General features: G+C 46.1%; 1 protein-coding gene across 1 annotated transcript in view; it reads left to right on the top strand.

The window, feature by feature from the left end:
* Nucleotides 1-16,831, top strand: part of LOC144176090 (uncharacterized) — a 69,781-nt gene extending 52,950 nt beyond the window's left edge. The window contains exons 6-7 of the mRNA XM_077705195.1: nucleotides 6,364-6,570; nucleotides 14,940-16,831. Coding sequence (XP_077561321.1) covers nucleotides 6,364-6,570; nucleotides 14,940-15,281 — 549 coding nt within the window. The 3' untranslated portion in view covers nucleotides 15,282-16,831. The remainder of the gene's footprint in view (nucleotides 1-6,363; nucleotides 6,571-14,939) is intronic.
* Nucleotides 16,832-17,333: the final 502 nt, after the last annotated feature.

Raw genomic sequence — 17,333 nt, 5'->3', positions numbered from 1 at the left:
ACAGAGTCAGTGGGCCGGCCACTGGAGGGTCATCACAATTCATTCCCTTAGTAAAACTAAGCCACAGCGCGATTTGTGCCGGAAAGATTGTGCCTTTAGTTTGTTGGTTTGTAGACTATATCAGGCTTATTAAAGTCTATGAAGTCGAAGTAGCTGCACACCAGCACACATACAACGTTTAGCTGACTTGTGCGCTAGTAGAAAAATATGAGGCCAATTGAAGACTTAGAAGAGTCAGTGAAGTTAATATAGGTGCTAAGAAATCAAAATCATCTGAAACTTGTTGTAAAGTGTAAAGTACAGGAAGCACTTCTTGAGCAGGGTGAACTAGCATGGTGGTCAGCAGCACAACCACACATATGCGATCGCTTTTCCTGCATAAGAATGCAGCAGCTAGAGATAAGATAGTCATGATAATTTGGAGGACGCTTACTGCACAAGCGTTATTCGAGAAATAGTCATCGAAGCTGCTGGGAAGGCTGAAACTAAAAAATAAATAAACAGGCTATACGATATATCCTTTATATTTCCATCCCTGGTAGTGCTGTGGCTATGGCCGAGTAGTCCGAAGCACTGGGTCCTGTGTTTCAAAATGAGTAAGTTGAAAACCCCACTTCAGCTTCTTTTTTTTTTTTTTTAGTTGATCTTTTTGTACTTAGGTAATGTTTTGTATGGTGAATTCACCGTTTTCTACTGCAACCTTCATTGCTCCACGAGTAAGTTCGCAGAATGCATGCAGACTGACATTGAGGCACTGGCGAGTTCTCGTTGGTGTGGTGTTCACATAAGCACCGACTGCTTGCGCACATAGTGCCAAATTGGCCGACCCTCGACTTGGTGCAAGCACGCCTCATATGACAGAGTAACGAGCCAGGGGAGCTCCAAAGGTGGGAGCAAAGTGCCTCGCATTTGAGTGTCTACGATGATGTGGAGAGGGCGTTTAGCCACTGTGTACACCTCAGCTAGTGAACATTACGATTCTAAGCATGTAAGCATGCCGGCATGCTTATTTGGTGCATTCTACAGCTGACAACATGGCAGAAGTGTGTGTATGCCGATTCCTGAGATATCGAGAATGCCCAACCAATGATAACGTCCGATGCCAAGCATGTTGCACAGCACTGAAACCGAAACTGGTTTGAATTTAACCTTGGACATCGTCCAATCACATCACAACTCGAATACGCGTCACTGCAGTTGTTGTGGCTGCCGCAAATATTGCATGGTATTTTTCTTCTTCCAGGCTTCATAAATTAAATACTGCTTTACCGACTGGATAAACGATAAAAAGTGTGTTTATTTATTTATGATAAAAAGTGTGCCCATGCAATGCAAACTAAAACAGAAAATTGACAAATTCACTACAGTGTCCCTTGAAAATTAAGGCAAATATAAATAAATTATAAGCAATGTCCACAGCCTGCACCGAAGCAGCCCTTCAGCCTAGGTAATAAAATACAGGAGGAAGTGGGCCCAGTGACTGTAATTCTAGTGCTGATTGTCACCATGGGAATGCAGTCAGCCATGGAATTAGTACGGGCAGAGTGCACTTGGCTAACACACTCAAACTATGCTCACTTGGCTACCTCTGTCACTAGAAAGAAAAGTGTAGTGTAACCAGTGCGTAACTCCCGGCAGTGGCTCTGAAAAAGAAACGCGTACAGCCAGTTTGTACTCCCAGTAGGACTAATGGGGCAGTAACTGCGAACCAGCTGAACAGCTTACCAAAAGAACCAGGGATGGCGGGAGTCAGCAGAGGGGTAGGAAACGAGCATCATGGGTTAGGGACCACGTTCAGGTGGAAGGCATCCCAGTGGGGATTAAAGGGGCTCTGAAAGGTGTTTTGAGCACACTAAGTGGACATGTGCAGTCGTTAGGTTGGCTGCTCAAGGTCATCTGTGCCAAGTGTTACGTGCAGCACAAAGTGCACACTTTAGTTGCTAAGTTTTTCACCACTTTCCCACCCTTTCCTGCGCGTTTTGTGACACCATCATTTAATCGCATCTACGCCATCGATTCTCCCATGTGCGTCACGCAGCAGAGATCCTGCTATTGAACGGCTTTTTTCTCGAACTTCCGGCGAAGCGAAGCGTTGTTTGCTCAGCATCGGTGGGTTGCCGATTTGGTTAATTAGCACATTTTTAAATTAGCACATTAATTAGCAGATTTGGTTAATTAGTGAGGTGCACATTTGCATACCTGCCAGGTTTCCTGAATTTTCCGGAAGACTCCCGAATTTTCATGGTTTTGTACGATTGTATGACTGAAACAAAAATCTCCCGAAAACGCACCCGTCTTCGGCCAAATCTTTTTCCCAGTGTGGCCACAATGCGCCGGACGTACACCTGACAATTCAACCCGACACCAATTGGCATCGTTATCAGTGAAGTGCTTAAAAAGCATAGTCGGCCATGCGCAGACGGCGAACCTGTTCGTCCCATTGTTAGTTTACTGTTGATAGAAACGCAGCGCCGTCGCCGCTTTCATTTACGCACGAGTATGGCCGTTCTGGATGGCCGTTCTGCAGATTTAGCCAGTCTTCAGTGGTGTAGCTTGTTGTTAGTTTAGACGACAGAACAAAACAGTTCAGTTCCTGCTGTTTTGTATTGCGTTTGCAGTATTATTTCTAGGACTTCCTGAGAAGGGCGCCGTCAGCCACGTCGAACATTGAAGTGGTGTAGCTTGTTGGTAGTTTGGACAAAGAAAGAGTTCATTTCCTGCTATGTTGTAAGTAAATAAAAAGTGTGTAAAGTTACTCATTCTGTTGTTGCTTGCCGTGCTGCTACCCCCCCCCTCCCCCCCCCGGTCAGATCTCCTTAATGCCCTCCCGGCAAACCTGGCAGGTATGCATTTGGTTAATTAGCGCTTCTTGCAGCACGCTTACACGCTGTCGTCTCCGTCTATACAGTAAAACCTCGTTACAAGAGACACTCAAGGGACCCAGCTGTAACCAAGGTCTCTTGTAAGCAATGTTGCTAAGATGGGGAACATAGGAAAGCCAACCAAACTCTTCATTGAAATGTCTCTTATAACCAAGTGTCTCTTTTAACAAGATACCACGCTTCTCGTTGAGGCACGCTCACACTAGGACTAGGTCTACACGACGACGACATGACAGAGGCGCCGACTGCAGAGTTGGCAGATTTGCGTTTTCACACAGTGCGAACGGAGGAATAAACACATCAACGGATAGAAAATCCACGTAGTGTGACTGCCTCGCAGACTGAAGATGCAGAATAAAACTGGCCGGCCGACAGGTTGTGGGGAATCGATTGAGAAGCGCGCCCTGAGAACATTTGTGCTGTAATGATTACCGCTCTTTTTTTGTTAGTTTCGGGAGTGTAAATAAACTTAGTAAGGCCTATGAAGCAGCCGATGCAACTCAACACTTAACGCTAATGAGATCTGTATTTTAACTTATGCACTTGGCTGTGCATTTTGGCGACTAATTCATTTCCCTGGATCTGCAAATTGCAAAATATAGATCTGCAAACTGCAAGCGTGTGCGACCGGCACGCTTGTAGAGAATATAAGGTCAGTTAAGTGCAAAAGAAGAGTTATGGAAGATCAATTAGGTAATATGGAATCGATATCAGTCAACATTTCTAGCTTAAAGTAAAACAAAAAAGCATGGTTCCCGTGGTGAGAAATCGCAGCCACATGTGTGCACACATTTGTAATCGCTTTCTTTGCGTGTAGCAGTGCAGTTGCTGGGTGTCAGCTACAGTTGGGGAATTTTACGGCGCAAGTATTATTCAAAAAATTTTCAGCTTACCAGCGAAGAATTCTTTAAACCAAGTAGGAAGCATTGATGCGAGACACGAAGGGTTGGCATCCACCTAGGACAGGGGTTCTCAAGCATGTTGGTCCCGGGGAACCCTGCTAAGATCCGTTAAGTGCCAAGGAACCCCCCCCCCCCCTCCCCATTTTTCATTCAGTTCACGCTGCATTCACGTGCAATAAATATAAAAGAGAGCAAGCTTGCTTGCTTTTGAATTTATTGCATGTGAATGTTGACTTTACGCGAGCGCATACGCCAGTGGCACCTATCTCCAAACAGGAGAAATGCACATGGATATTCCACGCGGCCCGTTTTCAGAGTCTGGCTGGTTACAAGCTGCTGGCGGGATTTATTGCACAGCTCACGCCTTTGTGTTATGTACTGAGGTGTACTTACTGACACTCTGGCATGAGTAATGGAGGTTCTTAGATCGATCGCACCTCGGGTTCGCCATCTAAGTTACTTGGCGAGTGCAGAACCAGGGAAAATTTATCAGTGGCTTGCGGAACCCTGAGGAGGGGGCTGCGGAACCCCTGGGTTCCGCGGAACCCACTTTGAGAAACCATGACCTAGGATAAGGTTGTATTGACCAACGGCCCTCCTCTGTAGCCATGGCGCAGTGGTCTCAAGTGTCGCACGCATTCCATCAATGTTGCAGATTCAAATCCCAGGGCCTTACTTTTTTTTTTCTGGTCAGTTTTATGTGGCATGGTATTCTATTCCGAATTCAAAACAAACATTTTGATTGAACTGTGGAAGTGCCATTTCAAATGTCAATACATCCTTTGAGTCATTGGCATGACTTTTCAGTTTTGAACTTGTGCTTTGCATTAGAAAAAGCCAACTTTACTTTAAGAGAAAGCAATACTGGTGTGTGTGTATTGCAAAATTGGTATGTGTTGATAGAGTAAACATACTTTCCTTCCATCCTCTTAAACAAGACACAAGGCAGGCTTTGGGTGGTGAGGGGGGGGGGGGTAAATGTAGGGCCGTGGCTGGCAACCAAACTTGCCACATATCGCAATAAGCAGCACTGAGAACATAAAAAAGTGAACAAACAGATAGAAAAAAGACTTCTCTAGGCCATCAAGGGAAAATGCGAGGGCTGGTTAATTGTTTTGTACAATCATATGCAGGGTTGAACAAAGGGGCAGGCGCTGCCTCCAAACCCACTCTACTTGTCTGAGGCCGCCCGTAATATTGATTATGGTCTACTTGTCTTATTGATAAATGCAGGGTCATGTAGAAGTTTTCGGGAAGGCGGAGGTGGTGGAGGGGAAATTGAATGCATGATGCATGCTAAAAAAAAATCTTCCATGTATCGTGCAACCGTTCGGCTGCTTTTTTGTTACTGTTATAAACGTCATGAACCAATCGGAATAACGGAATAGATTACATCTACTGCCTGTGTACGTGCTTGCACTGCGTCACCACAACACGACCAAGCTCGACATTGGTGCAAACGATTGTTGGTTCAGAACGTATGTACGTGCTCACTGTAACAAATTTTGCGGCGATTCTTTAGTCATTTGCTCACATATTTTAGACTCCCATTATATGTACCAACACGTCATCGCTGCATCCGCGCAATCCCTAAAAGTGTCGTTCTTTCTTTGCGCGAATTTTCGGTGTGGTGTGCTAGCGCAAAAATGCCGCCCCAATCCTTTTCCAGCTGTGAACAGAGTGTGGATTCATAAGCAGAATGATAAATAAAAAAAAAATGGCGCAAACGCAATGCAAAAATTTAGTCAGACGGCCCTGGCCGAAAACGATGCTTGCGACGCATTACTATCAGAGTAGCAAACGCGCACAAGATGATGTTTCAGACGTCTCCGGCGTGGCATCATGGGAAATATCTGAGCGGAGCACTAGCATGGGGTGAGGACGAAGGCAGAACGAAGGTGAAAGGTGCCTCGAAAGAATTTGATTTGCAGTGACTCCACTAATGCTCATCCCTTTGATAAACAAAGTTCTTAAGGTGATTACCAGAACATTAATTGTTTCTGAAAATGCAAACACTTCTTTCAGGGCCCCTTTAAGAGAGAGTTTGGTCATGTAAGAGGGCAGAGTGGCTACTTAGAGATGGAGGTGAAAAGTTAGGGAAGCCTGAAAACTCGGTGGAGGGATGAGATAATGTTTGGGGGCGAAGGATGCATTGGTCTCATCATTCAAGCTCATTTGGGCTCATCATTCAAGCTGGATAGCTGCTCTTTGATATATCATGCATCTAGGTGGGGGACCCGAAGGTCTCTAAGTTTAGTTGAACTTGTTTAATGAAGCATTAATGGGTAGCTTCAGTTTACACAATATCTCTCAAGGCTGATGTTTATTTAATGCTGCAGTATATTTTCTTACCCCTCTTGAAGCCTGCAATTTTTTTTCTTATCGTGTGCTTGAGTAGTGGAATTTGAATTTGAATTCTTTATTATTTCCAACGGTGTGAAAATACTTTCAAGTTAGTATACAGATAGTTTGTGTTTGTGTTTACTTCGTAATGTGGTGTCACTTTGGAAAGGGTCCCTAGTATTCTCAAAGCGTGGATATTATTTATGCGACCTGTCATTGCTGTGCTTTGTCCGTAGTGTGTGAGGGCCACTGTGATCGCCCGCCACTGTCCCCGGCTGCGGAAGCTCTCCCTGGTGTATTGCATGGTGGTGTGCGAAGATGCTGGTGCTCTCCTTGAAGGGGAGTCTCCCTTTCCGCCGCCTGCACTCGAGTTCCTCCGGCTGGGCATCCGGTGCACTGACCCAGGCTACCTGACCACCCTTATCGCCTGCTGTTCCACTCAGGTAAAATGCCCCGTGGTTGCACTTGCGCATCCCGAGAGTCAGGTTGCACTGGCCGGGTGGTTGGCTTTCCCAGTTTGAGTTGGGAGCTCTCCTCTTCTCTTGTGGCCAGAGCGGATTACCCACCTCCCCATGCACCGCTAGCTCTATCTACACTTCTTGTGTGGTTTTGCTTTACCTGCTCCTTTCTTGCATGAACCTACCTGACAAAACGGCATTTCCTATAAAGGTGGTGCCTTCCCCTTTTCCACGCTGTAGGTTTGCCTGTATGCACATCACCCGCCTAAAATGTAGCATCTACACAGTGCATACTTCGTAAAGGGGCCTACTGGGGAATGCAGGTGAGCCGCTGGTAGTTGCTGCTCTGCACCTGTGTACTGGTATCGGCCACTGTCGTGCTGGCAAGAAAATTGGTCTTTACTCTCCATAGTGTTCGAGTCAGTTTTGCCTGAGGACGCTGCAGCCGGGCTTTGAGGTGCAGCTGGTTTAGGCTACTCTGCTTGTTGCAGCATTTCGCCAGATCTTGTGCTCTGAGACAATTTCCAGCTGTTTTGATGAGATGATGTTTATCTTGATGACACCGTTATTAGTTTTGGCAAGATACGTATTTACATAATGAAGCCACCACCCATTTTGATCTCAAAATTTACAGGTGCTTTTCTGTTCCATAAGAGACCGGATTCCCACTTTACAACTTGGAAATCATCTACTTCATCTAGTACAGTTGCTGTTGCAGGTCTTGAGTGCCTCAAGCCAAGTACAAAATTAGTTTAGTTGATCACCGGCCCAGGTAAGCAAGCGAAGTGCAGGCACCCGTAGGATGCAAAACACTATCCACCATCCACCATTTCACTGAGATGTCTGCTTTGTTGCTTCATAGCAGCACCAGTTTAGAACTCGTCTGTTGCACAATTGTGTGCTGTGCCAGTCAGTTACACGGCCGGTCCCGCATTGAGGGCACGGTGTAAGATATATTGTTAGGCAAAGACACAGCTTACAAAACGAATGTGTGCTCTTCGTTTCGATAAAGTCGCCAAACTGGCGCCGCTGAGACCGTTGATTGCAGCGCCCTCCAGCGGCAGAGAAAAGAAGCTGCCCGAGTGCCGCCCACTCGAAGGTGTTCGGATCCCTTCAGTTCCTTTGTCGGGCCTTCTCGGCAGCTTCCGTAACCGGTCATCTGCTCGATTTCTGCTCGCCGCAGCTTGGCTGGCTCCGCCGGCCGTGGGTGCAGACGATAATTTGAAGAAAGCCGTGCAAAAGCCTTTGCACTCGCCCCAGTGTTTCAACGTGTTCTGAGCACGTGTTTTGAGTAGGTGACAATCAAAAGAGGGTATAACAATAAACCGAAGGGAATGTGTGCCGCGGTAGCCGTTGAGCGCTCACACAAATGAGATTTTATGCTGCGCTTTTTATGCTTGCACAAAAAAAAGGGGGTGCAAATGTTTTATTGAGTACGTACTGCAACGAAGGCAAGAAAACATGACCGTAATTAACGTTACCTGCGATCCTAAACGAATGAGTGCGTGCTCTGCAGCCATCCCCAGCAGAAAATGATGCTACTTGCGGTCAGCATTTTTCTGGGAGTGCGGTTGCGCGAAAGGGTTCTTTTTGGTGCTTTGAGGGCATGTACTACTGAATGTCGAAGAGGTGCGCGCTCGCAAACGATGCAGTGCCGTCGACTTTTACCGTTGGCTACAGCCCCCCAAGCTACTCCGTACAAGCAGCAGCAAAAGAAAGCGTCTGCTGCCGGAACAACGCCCCGACATACAAGAAAAGTAGGCAGTTTGTGAAATGAATTAAACTGGTGGCGAGTACGCTGATGTTTCTTCGTCGTAAATGACGTTGCACAACTGGGGTAAGTCCATGCACGAAGCAGCGGAGACGAATCGATGTTGTCAAACTCACTGGCGGTGTCTATTGTACTGATGAGCTGCGCGCGCGTCTTAATGAACTTGGGACGCCCGAAATCTCACAGCTGTTTAAACAATGAAATAAATTACCCGTTAAGATCGCATTGTGTGAGCTCACACGGTGAGCAGGCACGCATGCCGCTGGTGCCTGCAAACCACCTTGCTTTGGGAAGTCGTTGTTCAAGTCACTTGAAGCCTCGGTCGCTTCGAAGCTTAGTTAAGAGTTCTGCCACCAGATGTCCTTTCAATCAAAGGTCCACGCGCGGCGCCTCGGTGCCACCAACTCTATTTGACAGATTTTTGGGCTGCTGTGTCCACACCTAATAGTATATCTTACACCGTGATTGAGGGTCATCAAACGTGGACCTGGAGATGGCACCTGTGCTGCCGGGCTGCATTTGTATGTGGATGGAGTGCGTGCACCGTATTGGACGAAGCAGGAAGAACAGCTCGAGGGTGCGAGGGAAGGCCACTGTGTATTCAAGTTTTCCAATGGGGGCAGGGCTGAGCTGTGAAAGATAAGGTCAATGAAATTACTAAGGTAGCGCCATCTTTAGATCTCGCCGCCTTTCGCCCTCGCCTCCACGGTAGTTTATCTCATCGTGTCTTTTTCTCTCTGCTGCTGTAATTTGGTGCAACGTGTTCTTTTTCGTGCTACAATACCGGGAGATGTTCGCATCAAAAAAATTGGCAAGGTCCTCGGAGGCGTTGCCAAATCACCCCCCTAACTGGCTGGGTAAAATCAAGACAGACTGATCAGTTTCAGTTGCGAAACGACACCAGCGAGGATTGCTGTACTGAATGGGAGCAGTCTGTCTTGATTTTTACCCAACCGGCCAAACCGCTTCCGCTCACTGACTTGCCAGCGTCACTATCAATGATTAACATGCAGTGACGCTGGCCAGTCAGTGAGCGGAAGCGGTTTGGCCGGTTGGGTAAAAATCAAGACAGACTGCTCCCATTCAGTACAGCAATCCTCGCTGGTGTCGTTTTGCACCTGAAATTGATCAGTCTGTCTTGATTCTACCTAACCGGACAAACTGCTTCCACTCACTGACTAGCCAGCGTCGGACCTGGGTCGCCGGGTAGGGGGGTGATTTGGCAACGCCTCCGAGGACCTTGCCAAAAAATTACGCATAAAGCGTGCGGGAAGCGGCAGAAACGCGCGTGGAACATGAGGACGACATCGCCTGTTGAGTCTGAGTCAGATTTTCGGAATCTCCGGCCATGGCAAGTTGCAGTGCTTCAGGCGTCAGCGAACCGTCATCCGGCTCCTCGAGTGCCAATCAGGATTGCATCGACACCGTGTATTACACCGCTGGTGAATCTGCCGGGTGTGCTAAACATGCGGAGGATGTGAAGAAGCGTTTGGCGTCGCAGTCGGTGATAGAGCGCAAGTTCAAACTTTTGGACAGAGAACCAGCGAGCGAAAGCTCGGAAAGGGAAAGTGGCATGGAATTTGTCATCGTGGACTTGGAAGTGATAAATTCGGGATAATCATTGCATTTGTATTGAATTGCTCTAGCAGGTGATGGTTTTTGTACAACCCTAGTATTGATCACAAAATTGCAATATCCAGCTACGGCCGTGCAGTTTTTTTGTTTTGAAATATCCCTCTCTCCCTTACAGGCTCTATTTTATCTTGCAGTTAAGCTATGATGATAAGACTGGTATCATTGCATTCGTATTGAATTGCTCTAGCAGGTGATGCTATTTGTACAACTCTAGTGTTGATCACAAAATTGCAATATCCAGCTACAGCCCTGCAGTTTTTAGTTTTGAGGAATCCCTCTCCCCCTTATGGGGTGTTTTTTTATCTTGCAGTTGAGCTATGATGATAAGACTGGTATCATTGCATTCGTATTGAATTGCTCTAGCAGGTGATGCTATTTGTACAGCCCTAGCGTTGATTAGAAAATTGAAATTCACCTACGTCTTTGCTTTAGTTTTGAAAAGCATAACGGAATAATGTCACTTTTTCATTGGCTGCTGTGCTTTAGCATTACAGGTAGCAGAAGAGACTGCAGTATGTGATGCGTGGGCTTGTATGATGTAGTTTTCAGAGGCACTGGAATAGAAATACTAGTAAATCTGGTTTCTGACGTTTATTAGTAGAAAATCTACTTTTTTTCAACCGTTTTCAGAGATTATGCTTGGCTTTACGCTGAATGTTTTATGCTTATTTTTGTGGTACAGGCACATACTTAGTGTGCGTTTCTTCATAAAGAACTGAGCTACACAGTGATGCCATTTTTGTTATTGTAGCTGTGCTGTAACAAAAGTTACCATGATCGGAAACTTTAAATGCATTTTTCTCAGTTCCTTTTTTTGCGAGACTGTGCTCCGCCTTACGGGGGGTTTTGTTATGTTGCTCTTGAGCTAGGATGACAAGACTGGTATCATTGTATTCGTATTGAATTGATCTAGCAGGCTATGCAATTTTTTCACTCTGACGCTGTTCTCCTATAAGCAAAATTGAGTAAAGATTAAATAATTTTATAGAAATTGTTGGTATGAAATGTTCACTTTTTTCATACTTTGCAAAAGCTTTTGAAATGAATAAAAATAGCATAGCCTGGCAGAGTGGACCTTTGGCATTACGTCAATTCATCTTTGAGCTTGATAAAGCGAAATAGCTCTAAACCCCTGTAAGAAATGCCTCAATAAATTCATTTCAAATCACTGTATTTCTTCAACAAATTCTGCCATGTTAAAACCAATTACATATTTGAAATCAGCATAAACAACTGCTCAAGCCTGCCAATTTTCATCAAGCTGGCACTAAAAATAAAAAAAATTGTCCAAAGACCCACCTCCCCCCTTAATGACGCAAATGCAAGAACGGAATTACTGTAACAGAGCAATTTGAAACGTCCACGTTCGATACTTTCGCGTTCATGAACTATCCTGAGCATGCCGCACACGTAAACAAACACCGCGCTGTCCGTATGCGCCAGCGGCATCCATCCCGCAAATATCCCTTCTACACAAAAATATACAACAAAACAGCCTCACTTAATGTGTGTTGGTAAAACGGGGCTCTAGAAATACTATGAATGCTACGAAATAGCGATTGCGGCACGAAAACAAAAGCAAACTGCATGAAAAACTGCAGCGAGCGGCCCGAAGCGTTGCGAGGGCGTCTGCTCTGAGGAAGCCAACAAACATGGCGGCCCCGCCGTGGAGTTAACGCGGCGCTGCGGGTGAGGGGAGAGAAAAAAGAGAAGGGCAGCGGAGAAGGAGGGAGCAGTTGGCGCTACCGTAGTAATTTTAGGGACCTTAGTGAAAGAGGCTCCTCCGACGGGGAAGCTGCGCAGTGTTGCAGAAATTGGTGCCCCTAGTGAAAATATTGAACTGGGAATCTTTCCAACTGGTCCCAGTTCAACTGGGTTGCAGAGCACTTCTCAGTTGGGACCAGTTGCAACAGGAATACGTGGTCCCAGTTCTCGTCCCAACTGGGAACTGGTCCCATTTGCCACCAGCTGCGGCCATTCTCACCTGCTCCAGTTACAGCTGGTCCCTGCCACCCCCGTTCCCCAGTCACCTGTCACTAACAGCATCAGCGGGACGTTTCTGCACTTGATTGCGCAACCAGGTAGCACCAACAACTGGCACAAGGCAGCCACAGCTTCTTCGACGTCATTTGTTCTGGATATGCCAAAATTGCATGGAAATATTTAATCCTCACAAGGCTTTCTTCACTCTGCTTTGATGATGTTTCGTATCAGCAGGCGAGGCAGAGAGGTGGAAGAATGGCTGGCTTGCACGGGCCTTCAGCATCCACCCCCTAGGCTCCGGTCTCTGAAAATATGTCATTTGGTGATTTCGATGTGCAGTCTACGCTCGTTACAGCGCATCTGGCAAAAGCGGACTTTCGGTTACAACAGACCATTTCTGTTGGTTTGTCTGGTCCCCATGCATTTTAAATGGAGTCCACTCCACTCATAACAGACCCGGCTAGAGCAGACTATCGGCTACAACAGACTAAATTTTAGGTGCAAATTGTTTTGACTGAATGTTTATAGCGGACTTCCGCGGGGCCGGCACCCGATATGCTTTTTATTTGTTTAGTTTGGCAAGAAAACTGCTGTCTGGCAACATTGCTAGCAGCCGGGTCGTTGGTGCAGCCAAATTAAGCCAGTGCCAGTGTTTATTTTGTGTGTGTGTGTGTGTGTGTGTGTGTGTGTGTGTGTGTGAGAGAGAGAGAGAGAGAGATATGAGCGGCAGAGTAGCTGATTTCACTGTCAGATAAATTAAGCGTAATTAACACTGTTGAACATGGGCAAAAACAGGCTGAACAGGATACTGCATACTTCGGCTACAGCGGACGTTTTTTTTCCGGATTCAGAGGGTCCGTTGTAACGGGCATAGACTGTATGGCAAAAGAACTGGTAATTGCTCTGGTATAAAATTATGATTACAATGCAACCAAAGAAGTGGAGGTATGCTATGAACGTTTTTGGTCTTCAGTGCTACCTCACTGACATGCACCTCCCACGCACACAGTTTCATTGTTGTCGGTGTACACACAAACACACACACACACACACGCACACACGCACACACACACACACACACACACACACACACACACACACACACGCACACACACACACACACACACACACACACACACACACAGTTCTTCAAATCCCATTAGACCATCTCTTTGCTGGAAGGCTTCGTACAGTGTCAATTACTCAACCCCTATGCAAGTGTTGGAATGCCATTTTGCAAACACATAGCACCAGCTCTATGGTGATTAACTCCATGCGCAGGCAACATCTGTGCAGGCAATGCGCAGGTATTGCCCCTAAATTCAGCTTCACTGCACAGCACACTGCACCGTGATGCTGGCAGGCGTCGTTACCAGCAGGCGTCGCAATCTTCCCTCCAGTTGTCAAAGGCAAAAAGTAGAATCTGTGCTTGCCATTCCAAAGGTTAGATGCCGCCGTGCTGTGTCCAACAAGATGATGAGATAAGAGTCGTGGCTCTGGCACAAGCGATAGGGGAGATTCTGTTAAGCTAGCAGCTGTCTGCAAGTAATCAGTTCAGGGTGTATCTTGCCATAGAACACTGCCTTTAAGGGGGGGGGGGGGGGGAAGGGGGGCATAAAACTGAAACAGGAGGGAGAATGGGGGAACCCCATCCTCTCTCCGGTAAGCTTGCTTCTTACGCTCGAAAAAAAAAGTTGATAAACACTGGTACATTGGCGACACAGTTGCTTGGTATTCTTTACCATCACCTCCTGTATTTGTTCAATGCTAATTGCATTGCCTGCTTCACAATGGGAGTGAGTGGGACACTCATTTCGGCCACATTTCATGAGGTGGGGCCCCAAGCTTAACCGGGATCACCCAATCATAACTGAATTTGAGAACGGCGTGTGCCTGGTTGCCAAGGCAACCGATATTAAAGATCAGGGAATGTAGCAGCGCTCTGGCCAGCAATAGAAAATCCAGCGACGTGGGGAAGCATGTTTTGCCAAGGTTGCCACTTTCCACCGCAGGGATTGCTTCTAATTGCTTCTAAAGGATGTGTCTAAAGCACCGGGAAGGCTAGCAATTGGGGGAGAGTGGCAGGAGTAGAAGGAAAGCACTTGGTTGGCTGCTCGTGGCTGATGCGTTTGGCATCGAAAAAATGCAGGAGGCGATGCCTGTATGTAGATTAATAGTGTACGTTGCTAGGTGAATTTGGCATTTTTTCTCTTGTGTTTTGTGAACATCAACATTTATTTTTAATTGCTCTAGAGCTAGTCAGGTTTACTAAGTTGTGCAGTTCATCGAATTGTTTTGTTTCCTCTTAGTTTCTTTAATGTGTTTCTCTCTTACCTTCTCCTAGTTTTTTTTTTTTTTTGTTTAATTTTTCTAGTCTCCTTTGCCGTAGAATCATTTGATGGTGTGGTGCAAAAAGTTAAGCTTAGTTGCAAAAGGAATCATTTTGCCTGTCTCTGGTCTTCTTTGGGTTGTTTCTCATGACTGGGATGGTGGTGTAATATCATGAACATTTATGCTTGATTTGTCAGAAGGTATACAGCTATACAAGGCATTGCTTATTTCTAGTTTTCTCTTCGTTATTGCACTGTCAGCTGTTATGCTTTAATTATAGGAATATATAATTTCTAACTTATTGGCAAAGTGATGGCTCCGTATTGATGGAATGTTGAATAAGAGCAATTTGAATTTTTATTTTTGTGTTTACGACGACCCTGAAAATCTTCTCCCAAACAGATTTGCACAACTCCAAAATTCATCCTTTGGTGCTCCAAAGCTGCTCCAAAACTGCCCTTTCATTGCTCCCTGAGCTGCTCAGAAAGGTTCAAGCCCATTTCCATCCCTGGCTTTTCCTTCTCTGCTTTCTGCCAGACACAACTATGGGCATTCAACCATCTCTGATGGCAGTGCCAGTGCACTGGTGATAACCTTGCGATTGCAGAATGCGCACGTGGGAAATTTCGTGCAGGTCAGGGAGCTGTGGCTGGACGACCAGCGGGCCTGCCATGCTTTCGTCCGGTCTGCGATCACGGCCGAGTACCCTGTGTTGGGACGGCTAATGCTGAACACGAATGCTGCGGCCTCAGCGTTCCTGAAACCGACGGAGCACTCCAAGCTGCTGGAAAACCTGCCAGCACTGACGTCCATCAGCACGGACAGCTACGGCCTGCGGCTGCTCTTTTGGCACTATGCGTCGCCACCGGGAAAGGTGGCGCTCTCCTGGAGCCAATGCACGGTGTGTGCTGCCGAGTTTCCCGGCCTCAGCGAGGTCCAGCACAGGCTCTGGGCCAGGCTGGCCAACAAGCACTAAGCGGGATTGGGATCCTGGAGCTCGGATATCCACTATATTTGTGCTCTAGTCCTTGGACTTCGTTTGTTGAGAGCAACGCTTGTTCCGGTGGGCAGTCTCCACAACTGCAAGTGCACACAACCTGTTCAAACCACAAGCGCTCGCACAGTTGCGGTATAGCTTATTTGGCTGGACACAGAATTGAAAGGGGATTATTGTTCCAATTGTCATTTGAATCTGGTTGTGGGCAGATGCAATTGGGCTCACCTTGTGAGGTGTTGTAGAAAGCCTGGTTTTCTTTAGTTTATACCATTCCACATGCCTAACACTGCCTTTTCTAGGGTGTCTGTCTTTCACAAAAAAAAATAGCCATTGCACCAGTTTAATTGTGTATGCTGTTTGCCCATTGTCTACTTTTGACGTAACAATAGTGTGCCACATCTACACTGCCAGGATAAATGTGAGAGGAAGAGAGCAGGGCTTCGACGAGGAGATTCTCATGCATGTGTGTGGTATTGTGTTTAAAGGGCTTCTGTGGAAACAGAATGGGCTTTACTTCAGCAGTGTATGGAGAACACCGTACTAAGATTGCATCTGTCACGTGATTTTACTCATCAAGCAATTCGCAAGTATGTTCCAAGTACAACCATCGATGTCTAGTCACAAGGGTCCTGCAGAGTGTGTGAAAAGAGGCCAGGGTGTCTCAGGAAGCTAAAGCTTTCACTTGTGGCAAAGATGGATGCAGCTTTGTGGATGGTCGTCTTAAAGGATGCTTTTTACAGGAGTTGGTTTTTTAAGTGGAGTCAGCTTTTTGTGGTGAAAGAATTTGTCTGATTCAATGTTGAGACATTGTTGAAGCATGCCTCAAATAATTTTATTTCGTGTTGTCTGTTGATTTAGGGCTGTTATTTGTTTGAAAGGCGGTACTTTTTGTTCACCTAGGGGGAGAATGCTCGTTTAGGCTGCAGGGCTTGTGCGCATGGCCTAAAAACGTTGTGGCCAAAAAGAAATTGCAAACCCAGGAATATGGAGTATGCATTTTGCAAGAATATCAAATTTAACTTTCACTACTTATTGCCTCTTTTGTGGGATTTGAACCCTTAACGATTTGGTTGTATTTGAAACTTCCCTGCGTGCTCAAGCCAGCTGTGGATAAATATATCCCGACATTTTTTAGCAAAATGCGTTGTATTAACTACATTTCGCTAGGGTCATCAAAGACTGCTGTGATTCTTTGAGAGATTTTGTTGTTGGCAACCAATACTCTCCTGATTTGCTTCTTTAGGGTTTTGTTTGTGTTTTTGGTATTCTCTGTCGACTTGTTTTGCTATTGTTATTTGTGTGCCCATGTTTTTTAACTTTTTTTCAGAGGTCCACTGTTTCTGAAAGCTCTCAAGTAATGCTCTAGAGCATCATGTTCTTTTGTTAGAATGTCATTACTTGTCACACTCATTTAAATGGTCTTTGAGTTAAGGCATATGCTGTCATCTTGCACAGTGAATAAGTGTTTCTAGTCATGTGTACCGGTTGCTCTGCTGTTTTATTGCTTGCCTTGTGCATGGAATAAAACTGCTTCCTTGTTGAGTACAGTGTTGCGGAGTTACCGCTTTTGAATTGGAATGACTCCATATTCATTCCACCTTTTCACGACCCTGGAATGGAATGGCTGCATCACTTGGAGGAATGGAATGGGAATGAAATTAGGTGCCTTTTGCCCTGAATGTAATCGTACTGGAATGGTCTGGATTTTTAAACAAGCTGTCCAATCTTCAGCCAGACTCTACAGCCTGACTTGCTCTTAAACTAGCAGAGTTCGCATATATCTTATTTGGAATAGCTTCGCAGTTTCTAGGGAGGTGTTTTAGGTCTGTCGGGAAACAAGTAGGGGGAGAGAATACTGAAGGCATTGGTGAGAGAGAGAGAGACGGAGGGAACGTTTATTTGAAATGAAAGGTCTTGGTGGGGCTAGGGTAGGTTCCCTCCTTCCAAGGCCCCTGTTTCCTCTGCCCCAGTCTTGGCCCTAAAGATCAGATACTTCTGAGCCCCAGGGTCGGAGCTGGCCAGAGCTGCCTC

The sequence above is a fragment of the Haemaphysalis longicornis genome, unplaced genomic scaffold, assembly GCF_048455015.1.
Source record: "Haemaphysalis longicornis isolate Haplotype H1 unplaced genomic scaffold, Haemaphysalis longicornis Haplotype H1 scaffold_1, whole genome shotgun sequence".
Taxonomy (NCBI): Eukaryota; Metazoa; Arthropoda; class Arachnida; order Ixodida; family Ixodidae; genus Haemaphysalis; species Haemaphysalis longicornis.
Note: the sequence above shows the minus strand (reverse complement) of the source record. Positions and strands in the feature narration are given on the sequence as shown.